The 11,284-nt window shown below is 38.5% G+C and overlaps 1 protein-coding gene and 1 pseudogene across 1 annotated transcript; both read left to right on the plus strand.

Moving 5' to 3' along the window:
• Window positions 1–7,946: 7,946 nt before the first annotated feature.
• Window positions 7,947–9,116, plus strand: LOC145002716 (uncharacterized; annotated as a pseudogene).
• A 585-nt stretch (window positions 9,117–9,701) lies between these two features.
• On the plus strand, window positions 9,702–11,043 carry LOC144999761 (uncharacterized). The gene is made up of 2 exons (XM_078958926.1): window positions 9,702–10,240; window positions 10,757–11,043. The coding sequence occupies exons 1-2, from the start codon at window positions 9,809–9,811 to the stop codon at window positions 10,922–10,924; spliced, it is 600 nt and encodes a 199-aa protein (XP_078815052.1). The 5' UTR covers window positions 9,702–9,808; the 3' UTR covers window positions 10,925–11,043.
• Window positions 11,044–11,284: the final 241 nt, after the last annotated feature.

Here is an 11,284-nt window from a genome sequence, read left to right on the forward strand (position 1 = left end):
ACAAACCCGGTGCAAGTCTTTGCATCATATCAAGTATTCAAGCACAGAAGTATCTGCGTAAGGAATACCATGCATTCCTTGCTCACGTTGTTGACACGAGCCTCGAAACGAAAGGACTAAAGAACATCCCTGTAGTGAGTGACTTCCCTGACATTTTCCCAGAAGAACTATCCGGGTTACCTCTGCAACGACAGGTCGAGTTCAGAATCGACTTAGTCCCAGGAGCTACCCCAGTTGCCAAGTTGCCCTACCGTTTAGCACCAGCTGAGATGCAGGAACTCTCTGGTCAACTTAACGAACTACTCAGCAAGGGCTTTATAAGACCGAGTTTCTCACCTTGGGGAGCACCGGTCTTGTTCGTTAAGAAGAAAGACGGATCATTTCGTATGTGTATTGACTACAGAGAACTCAACAAACTAACGGTCAAAAATCGTTACCCTCTGCCTCGTATAGATGATCTATTCGACCAACTGCAAGGGGCGAACTATTTTTCTAAGATTGATCTGAGATCCGGATATCACCAGTTACGAGTGCTAGAGGAGGATGTGCCGAAGACAGCCTTCCGAACTCGTTACGGACATTACGAGTTCGTGGTGATGCCATTCGGATTGACCAATGCGCCCGCAGTCTTCATGGATCTGATGAATAGAGTATGCCGACCTTATTTGGATCAGTTCGTCATCGTTTTCATTGACGACATCCTGATCTACTCCCGAAGTAAGAAAGAGCATGGCGATCACCTGCGACAAGTTCTAGAGACATTACAAAAAGAGAAGCTTTATGCGAAGTTCAAGAAATGTGAATTTTGGATCCGGAGAGTCGAATTCTTAGGACACGTGGTAAGCGAAGAGGGAATCCACGTGGACCCATCCAAAATTAAATCCATTGAGAACTGGTCAGCACCTAAGACGCCGACAGAAATTCGTCAATTTCTAGGTCTTGCTGGCTACTACCGTAGATTCATTCAGAACTTCTCCCGAATAGCGAAACCTCTTACAACCCTGACCCAGAAAGGCGTGGCCTTTTACTGGGAAGAGAAACAAGAAAGAGCGTTCCAAACGCTCAAACGAGCCTTGTGCACCGCACCAATACTATCCCTTCCTGAAGGGATAGAAGACTTCGTAGTCTATTGCGATGCATCGAACCAAGGGCTCGGGTGTGTTCTGATGCAGCGAGGTAAGGTCATCGCCTACGCCTCGAGACAGTTGAAGACACACGAGGTTAACTACACGACCCACGATCTTGAACTAGGAGCAGTGGTGTTTGCTCTGAAGATCTGGAGACATTACTTGTATGGAACGAAGATCACTATCTTTACCGACCACAAGAGTTTACAACAGATTTTCGATCAAAAGGAGCTCAACATGAGACAACGACGGTGGGTCGAGCTACTCAGTGATTTCGAATGCGATATTCGTTATCATCCGGGTAAAGCCAACGTAGTAGCAGACGCCCTAAGTCGGAAGGAATATTTTGGTCGCAAAATCAAGTCATTGTCAATAACGATCCATTCACACTTGTCTAATCAAATTCAGGCGGCCCAACTTGAAGCCATGAAACCTGAAAAGGTGACAAGTGAATCCCTCAAAGGAATGGACAAGAATTTAGAAGCCAAGGGTGACGGAGCCTTATATTTCATGGATCGGATCTGGACACCGAAACACGATGGTTTCCGAGACTTGGTCATGACCGAGGCGCACAACGCTCGGTATTCCGTCCACCCAGGTTCAGATAAGATGTATCTGGATCTTAAAAAGCTATACTGGTGGCCTAATATGAAAGCAGAGATTGCTACCTTCGTGAGTAAATGCCTTACTTGCGCAAAGGTTAAGGTCGAGTACCAGAAGCCCTCTGGTTTATTGCAACAACCAGAGATCCCAGAATGGAAGTGGGAGCAGATCACTATGGATTTCATAACCAAGTTGCCCAAGACAGCGGGTGGACTTGATACCATATGGGTCATCGTCGATAGATTGACCAAGTCTGCACACTTCCTACCTATCAAAGAAACCGACAAGATGGAGAAACTTACGAGAACATACATTAGGGAAATCGTACGGCTACATGGTGTACCTATGTCCATTATCTCCGATAGAGATAGTAGGTTTACCTAAAGATTTTGGCAATCACTACAACATTCCCTAGGAACAAGGCTAGACATGAGCACAGCCTACCATCCTCAGACCGACGGACAGAGTGAGAGGACCATCCAAACACTGGAAGATATGTTGCGAGCCTGCGTGATTGACTTTGGGAAGGCATGGGATACTCATTTACCCCTTGTCGAGTTTTCCTATAATAACAGTTATCACACGAGCATCAAGGCTGCTCCATTTGAAGCCCTCTACGGCCGAAAGTGCAGATCCCCTCTGTGCTGGGCTGAGGTGGGTGATACCCAACTAGCAAGGGGGCAAGCTTCAGACATTACTCTTACCGGTTCGGAAATCATTCGGGAAACGACAGAGAAAATCGTTCAAATCCGTGAACGATTGAAAGCCTCTAGAGACCGACAGAAGAGCTACGCAGATAAACGAAGGAAACCTTTGGAATTGCAGGTGGGAGACCGAGTCCTTCTCAAAGTCTCACCCTGGAAGGGCTTGATACGCTTCGGCAAGCGTGGGAAGCTTAATCCGAGGTACATAGGGCCTTTCGAAATTCTTGCAAGAGTCGGCCACGTAGCTTACAAACTCGATCTACCAGGCGCACTTCGTAACGTACATTCTACATTCCACGTATCTAACTTGAAAAAGTGTCTATCCGACGAGACTCTCGTAATCCCACTCGACGAGATCGAGATCAATGAGAGCCTCAATTTTGTAGAAGAACCAGTAGAAATCATGGACCGAGAGGTCAAGCAAACAAAACAAAGTTGCATACCCATCGTGAAGGTTCGCGGGAACGCTAAGCGGGGACCTGAATTCACATAGGAACGCGAAGATCAGATGCAACACAAGTACCCACATCTATTTCCCTAATCCACGAGTGTTCTCTTACTTTGAATTTCGGGACGAAACTCCCTCTAACGGGGGGATGATGTGACAACCCGATATTTCAACTCTTTGTAATGGCCTAATAGGTCAAGTATTGTAAACATTTTTGAGTTAATAAAATTAACTTTGATAATAAAATGTCCAAAAAGTTTCTATTTAAATTCTTCTATGTTTAAATCTCATTAAACCATGATCGTACGTAAAAAGAACGCCCAAATCCGACTTCGTATATTGAAGTTATGATTTTTCCAAGTTCAGCTTAGCAACAGACAGCTAAAAACTCGAAACGGAGATCGAGCGACATTTGACTGGGATGACCTAAACGAGAACCGAAGGTCTCGACAATAGTATTTCAACGGTAAAAAGTCTGGCAAAAACCGACGTTAGATAAAGAAGTTATGAATTTTTAAAGAAATTCCTTAATCACGTCATTTTAATAAATAAATAATAAAAATAATTTTGGAATTTGCCAACGGAATCTAAACGAAAGTTGTAGATTGTAGTCTCACATTCGCGGGGATATAAAGAACGTCGAAAACGGAGTTCGTATGAAGGAGATATGAATTTTTGAAGTTTGATAAATAATTTATATATAATTTTTATTAAAAATTCAGTATTATCCGAAGAGGAGTCAGCCTAGGGCCGAGGTACGTGCCGCGTACCCTCGTACGCCCCGCGTACTCGAGGGCACGGCCTCGGATCGTCCACGTCGCCCTATGCGAAGCTACCCGACCCGCCGTCCCATCCGACCCGCTCCATCCGAAATACGTAAGCGATGACGTACGGGTACTCGCTGCGTACGCCCGTACGCCCCGTGTTCGGAGGCGGTTCAGCACCCCTATAAAAGGGATGCGAGCCTTTCCGAAAAAGTTGTTCATTTTCTCTCTTTCTCTCATGATCTTGCCTCGATTTCCGTGCCCGTTCAAACCCGAAGCTCTGGTCTTTTTGCTCAAGTCCCGAGAGTCGATTTTACTCCCAAGATTCCCGAGAAAAATCCGTTTCCCGAGACGAAACTCTGCCCGGTTTTCGATCTCGCTATCTTCAAACTCCCAAGTGAGTTCATACCCCTTTATTCAACCTTTGAAATGCTTTTAAATGTTTTAAATACTTTATGGGGGGGGGGGGAATACACGTTAAACACTTATAGTTGTTGCTTCGATCACATGTGATTAATAACTAGGAAACCAATGATTTTATCACTGTTCAAACTGTTTTACTTCAAAATGTTTTACAAACTCTTTTACTTATCAAATACTTTATTGTAAACTTTGTTTTACTACCTATAAATTTGCATGCCCATATATGTATAGCTGTATAAATAATGTTTAAAGGGCTTAGGAAAGCCACCTGTCCTATTTCCTTTTCCTCGATTTGGATGTGGTCTGGTGGAATTTTGGGTGACCATCCGAGGGTCGTTTCAATATTAGTTATATATCATATATACATGTATTGACATAAAAGTACTTCCATATTCATACTTATCAGCACCTCGTTAGTAAGTTACCATCGGGGTAACACGGGATCATACTACTACAATTTCTAGATCAACGAGTCAGTTCATTCAGGAGTCAATACTTATTACTAAGAGAACATATACAATGATACTAGAACAAGTAACATTATATTGCATATACACGAATACGTTAACAATTGTGATCCACTGTATGGGAGCATGTCTTAATTGACATGACCCGAGTTGTAGCCAGAGTCTCTTGGAGGGAGAGCGTGAGTTTGCGTATAGATCTATACTGGATTGACTATCCTACACCTCGCTGCTAGCTACAGTGGGACCGACAGGTCTGCGGGTGCCAAACGTCATACCTTATTTTTCGACTATACGTTGTCGATGTTACCAGTCGATAGTATGGTGCAATTTATCACACGATACCTTAATATAAACCCGGTTTAAGGTAGTTAGTACAGCAGTAGTTCATATAAAACAAAACTATCGTACTACAATAATTTACCCATTACATTTTGGTGACAACCTCACTTAAACTTTACTGTACAAACTATATTTTGTTAAATGATAGTTACACTTGGGAAATTACACACTTTTACATCAAACGAGCATACAAAACAGTTAAGCCTTGGTAGAGGGCTACTTTAACAGAAAATATAGGTTTTTCTGAGAGATTCAAACTTTTACAAACACTTACATACATTTACAACTCATACTTGCAACAGGTTCAAACGTTTTGATAACAAACCTCGACACTAAAATATTTATGAATTCACCAGCTTAATGCTGATAAACTCTTTCAAAATAACTTGTATTCTCAGGTCATCAGTAGTCAGGTACCGATGCTAGCTTTTGAGAAGATGGAGCGCATTCAAGACTCATCATACTATTTTGATTTAAATTATATTTTTGGTGTTTAAAACTGTACGGAACACGCTTGTATTAAAATTTTATATTTAACGCAATGGATGATGTTGTTTGCTTATTTACATTTACTGTGTTGTGATACTTTACATGACGTCCTCCGCCCCAGAACGTTTCCGCCATTCTTGGTTTTGGGGTGTGACATATAAACCCTGGAATCAAGGGACTTCGAAATGAATGAATGCAAGATAGATGAGTCTTAGGGCAAACCCTTAAGAGTAAGGAAGATAATGGGGATGGGTAATTGGATTGATTGTTTGATGTTTAAACATAATAATTATATTATTGTGGGTTGAAAACCCTATGTACTCACCGAGTTTCCCAACTTGACCCACTCAGTTTATTTATATCACAGGTGTTGATATGAAGTCACATTACCTAGAGAGATTAATGAGATATAAATCACTAGTGATAATGAATGTAAGTTTTGTTTATGCTTATGTTTCTGTATTGACGATGACATCCCAAATGTTTTAAAATGAATAAAAATACTTTTCTTCAGAAATGCCTTGATAATGTATTTATCATGTTTTACTGGGAACAAATTCCTCAACATTTTTATTAAAAGAGGTATTCCAATTTTTATAAAACATAAACAAAATCTGTATTTTCTGGCCGTGAAAATGGGGATGTCACACTGAAAAAGGGCAAAATGAGTGTCAACGACTATGCTACAAGTTTTAACGAGAAAATGAAGCTAGTTCCTTATTTGGTTCCTACTGAACTCTCCAAGATCAACAAGTTTGCTAGTGGACTACCAACAGATTTTGGTCCAACGGTGAAGCTAGCAACCATTTTGAAAACAACTATCTGGGTAGCTAAAAATGTTGAGACCCATATAAAAAAGGGTATGGAAAGAGCTTAGTCTGGGGAGAAGATGAATTTTGAAGGCTCTTTAAGATTCAACAAGAAAGCAGATTTTTAAAGGTCGGCCCCAATGACAAGAAGTTTGGGGGAAACAAGGAAGCGAAAGTGGTGCGAGAAGTGCAAGAAGAAACACTGTGGGAGATGGAGCGATTAAGTGACCTGTTACAAATGCGGAAGGACTGGTCACCACTCCAATGTGTGCACATTTAACAAGAGGTTGTGCTACGACTGTGGAGATGATAACTATATTCAGAAGGATTGCCCAAAGAAGGAGACTGCAAATCCAAATGTGTCGCCAAAACCAAAGGTGAGAGCATTCCAGATGACTTTGGTAGCTGCAAAAGAAGAAGCAGATGTCGTTTCAGGTACATTACTAGTAAATGATTTTCCTACCAATATTTTGTTTGATTATGGAGCGAACTACTCCTTTATTTTTCATAGATTTGGTAGAAGACTAGCGTTGCCTGTAGATAGACTAGATAATGCCTTAATAGTTGAGGTAGCTAGTGGCAAATTTGTACCTGTTAGCGAATGCATGAAGAACATCATCATCGGCTTGAATGAGAATAAGTTCCACGGAGAATTATTTCCCATTAAGTTAAATGGGTTTGACATAATATTAGGAATGGATTGGCTTAGTACTAATGACGTCGAGATAGTATGTAGAAAGAAGATGGTGAAAGTAAACCTTCCTGGAAGAGAATCATTTATGGTGTATGGGGACAAATGCTGAGTGAATTATAGAATTATCTCCATGATAAAAGCCCATAAGTGTCTGACCAAAGGATGTACATCATATCTAGCATTCGTGATCGATGCAAAGAAGGAAAAGAAGGAGATGCAGAGATACCAGTGTGACTTTCCATAAGTATTCCCCAGAGATCTTCTTGGATTGCCCCCTGATAGGCAAGTAAAGTTTCGAATAGACTTGTTACCAGGAACCACACCGATAGCAAAAGCAAATGATGTTGTCCCCATTTAGAGTTTCAAAATAACCCTTGAAAAGGTTCCAAATGTACCAAAACAAGCCGACAGTAAAAGGGATTGTGGGGTGTTTTTGTGTTGGTTCATAGATATGTTAATTGCAGGGAAATCGTATTTGATAGGGGGTGAAAGCGATATATGGGCCATGTTATATCGCACATGATTGGCGGAAATTTTTTGGGGTACAAGGATAAAATCCATTTAAACATTGTACTATTATTTAAAACGAATTTAAGTTTATGTATTTACTACTTTTTTTTTGTAGATTTTAAGATTCAATGCACTATTACATTTGCAATATAAATTTTATAAAAACAAATATTATACAAAAACAGAAAGACAAAATTGCAAAAATGGTCCCTGTGGTATGCATTTTTATTGGGTTTTAGTCCAAACCATAATTTTTTTGGATTGATAGTCCTTTTGAGCTGGTTTTCTTGTAGTTTTGGTCCCTTAGAAAACTGAAATACTAAAATACCCTTGAGGTATTTCTTTTTCATTTTTCTTTTATTTTTTATCTATTTTAATAATTAAAAAATGATATTAAAAAATTAAGAAAACTCTCTCTCTCTCTCTCTCATCTCTCTCATCTCATCTCATCTCATCTCATCTCACGTCTCTGTCTTAGTTCTAGGGCTCCACGGATTTCAATCTTCACTTCATTCTTTTCCGATGACCTCCATTGGTGTATCCACAGTCTCCTTCTAAGACAATTTTTCATGCGAAGAATTGAAGACGAGCATAATGACGTTTTTCACAGTGATGCTTCCACCTACTGTTTACTCGCCAAAAAATGTATATGCGTCGTTCACCCAAGTCTTCTTCCCCCGAAACCCAGTTCTCCATTTGATCTCAATCTCAAGTATAACTCGATATTGGAGGAAAACAATGCTTTTGTCACTGTAAATGTTTCAAATAATGGCGAAGAAATTGACGAGATTAGAGTAAAAAATGGAGAAAAAGAAGATGTGGATGAGGATGGGATTCTGTGTGCTTTATGTCAAAGCACAGATGGGGATCCATCAAATCCGATCGTATTTTGCGATAGTTGTGATCTAATGGTTCACACCACTTGTTATGGTAATCCCCTCATTTATGGTGTTCTTGAAGGTGATTGGTTTTGCTCTCAATGCCAAATCACCAATAAAAACAAGGATTCATCTTGTTACCTTTGTCCCTTCCAATGGTGGAGCTTTGAAGCCATCCAACAATGCACTCTGGGCTCATATTATGTGTGCATTGTTCATTCCCGAAGTGTTTTTTCATGACCCAGAAGATCGAGAAGGAATGATTGTTCAAAAGTTCCATTAAGAAGATGGGGAAAGAAGTGTTATGTTTGCAGGAAAACAAATGGTTGTGCCATTGATTGCTCTGAGGAAAACTGTGGTTCGAGTTTTTGATGTGATTTGTGGATTGAAAGAAGATCTGTGTATTGAGTATAAGGAAAGGAGAAACAAAGGCGCCATTGTTGCTAGATTCTATAAAAGCCATAGTGATTTGTGGATGAAGGTGAGAGAGAGAGAGAGAGAGAGAGAGAGAGAGAGAGTTTTCTTAATTTTTTAATATCATTTTTTAATTATAAAAATAGATAAAAATGAAAGAAAAATGAAAAAGAAATACCTCAAGGGTATTTTAGTCTTTTCAGTTTTCTGAGGGACCAAAACTACAAACAATCCCGCTCAAAAGGACCATCAATCCAAAAAAGTTGTGGGTTGGACTAAAATCCCAAAAAAATGCATACCACAGGGATCATTTTTGCAATTTTGTCAAACAGAAAACAAAAAAATAACACAAAACACATATTATATAAAAACAATAGAAAAAATTGACTATTCCAGAACGCTTGTTCGGAATCTTACTCCGGTATCCCGGGGATCTCTCTGAAATGACTTATTTTTTATAAATAGGTTATTTTACAAAAATAAAATAAAAATAATATGTTATTTTTTTCAAAGACTTCATTTATATGACTTAGATTATTCAATTTCCCTTAACTTAAAATTTATCTATTTGACATTTTTTTTGAATTTCATGATAATTATTCAAAATATTAATATAATTTTAATTATTATAAACCAAAAACACAATGATATTAAAGGGGTGTTTGAATTAACTTATTAGCTTATTGTTTATTAGTTTATTTATGGTGAGAATAAACAATAAGCAATAAGCAAGGAAAATGCTTATTAAAATTAGTTTATTTAATTTATTCTCAACACAATAAATTGATTTTTAAGGATTTTATAAAAATACTTAAACTTAGCTTATTATAGTGAGAATAAACAATAAACACATCTTTTTTTCCTATCCAAACATCCGGTTGTTTTCATTTGTTAAGGTTGAATATTAAGATAAGTAAAATTAATGACTAATTTAATCTAAATTAGTGATATAAATAAATTAAATAGTAGTTTAAATAGATTAGAATTTTTTTTACATCACATCGTAGAAAATATAAAATAGTTTGACGTTACACATTTTCACCAACGCCCCCAAGTTATACCTCTAGTTGGTCGCTGTTCGTAATCGGTAAAACCCCATCATCGGCATAAAACCCTTCGTGGTTCTGTTGCCGGCTTTAATGGCGAGCTCACGAGTGCTCCTCCGTTCTCCAAAACCTAGAATCCTAGAAAACGTTTTTACTCAACGATTTTGCCCACACCGATCTCTTTCCACCACCGCCGTGCCGTCTCACCATAACGACCACCAACGCAACCACCAATATCTCTCACAAAACGACTACATCAACAGCTGGAAACCACCAAGGGATCCCAAGGAGGCTCAAGCGAAGCTCTCTCTTCTTCGTCGCGACTACGCGATGAAGGTCAAGGCGGTTCGCAAGGAGTACATCCAGGAAATGGAGCTTCAGAGACTAGAGAAACTTAGAAAAGACGAGATTAAAAAAGAAGCCATAAGGATTGAAGGTGAAGAGCGTAAAGCTGCTAAAGCCGCCGCAAAAAAGGCGAAAGCCGCTGAACGTCAAGTGGCTGAGGAGGAGTTCCGGCAAACCCTAGTACGTGAATTCTATTTTTCAGTTTCATCATTTTGATTACGTCTCTCGATTAAATGATTCTATGATCAGAGATTACTTCAATGAACAAGTTATACATCCATGAATTTGAGTCCCTAATTGATTGCATTGATTATATGTGGATATAGGTCATTGATCAAAATAATCACTAGAAGCAATTTCTTTATCTCTTTTCTATCAATGTTTTGTTGCATCTCTACTTTGATATTTGATTGGACAAATCATTCTTTTCTTAATTATGCTCACCAAAGACAACTTATCTGTTTCTTTTCCCCAATAGTTAAAGCCAAGTGTTCTTATATCTTAATTTGCTAAATGTACCACAATAAATACATTTAGGGGAGTCCCATTTTTATGGAACATGGAATGAAATTGGTGGGATGGGACTGAACAAACTTTCTAAATTCTATGACTATTTTCAAGAGAAAGAACGAGGGCCTTGTGATCTTTTTGATTGATATGAGTGTGATTAAAGTCTCCCAAATCTTGTGGATGCAGTTAAAAGAAAGAGCTCAGAAGCTTGAATATCACAAAATGAGAGAAAACAAATTCATGGAGAAGAAGAAAGAGAAAAGTGAACTTGTGCGACGTCAGAGTTCCATGTGGGTAGATGAGGGTGAACTTGAAAGTAAGATATTGGAGGTCATTGTTTCTACTAGCTTATGAGATTCTAAAGCCTTTCTTTTATAGGTTCAATGTCTCTCTTGTTTTGAACATATGATGTAATATACTTTCATTTATTTGTGTATTATACCATTCTACTTTCATTCTTTTCTATTTCAACATTATACTTTCTCATTAAAGCATTGTATTTTGAAAAATCTACTTAATTATAGCATTGTATCTTTAATATATTTTTGTATTGTAGCATATCCTACTTCCATTTCTTTCTAGTACAAAATTATTATTTTAGTTTTTTTTCTTATTTAGATATGGTATTTTGAAAAATCTAACTAATTGTAGTTGTATAAATTGTTTTGCGTTTGGATGATATTGCTATTGTCAAAGATGTAACAGGAATTAATA

This window comes from Lactuca saligna, chromosome 6, assembly GCF_052625555.1.
Source record: "Lactuca saligna cultivar CGN05327 chromosome 6, ASM5262555v1, whole genome shotgun sequence".
NCBI classification, from domain to species: domain Eukaryota; kingdom Viridiplantae; phylum Streptophyta; class Magnoliopsida; order Asterales; family Asteraceae; genus Lactuca; species Lactuca saligna.

What these genes read in the sequence shown, in the direction of transcription:
- LOC144999761 (XM_078958926.1), top strand. Translation starts at nt 9,809, where the DNA reads ATGGCGAGCTCACGAGTGCTCCTCCGTTCTCCAAAACCTAGAATCCTA. An exon ending in AGGAGTTCCGGCAAACCCTA is followed by an intron (nt 10,241 to 10,756) that starts GTACGTGAATTC and finishes TTGTGGATGCAG; the next exon opens with TTAAAAGAAAGAGCTCAGAA.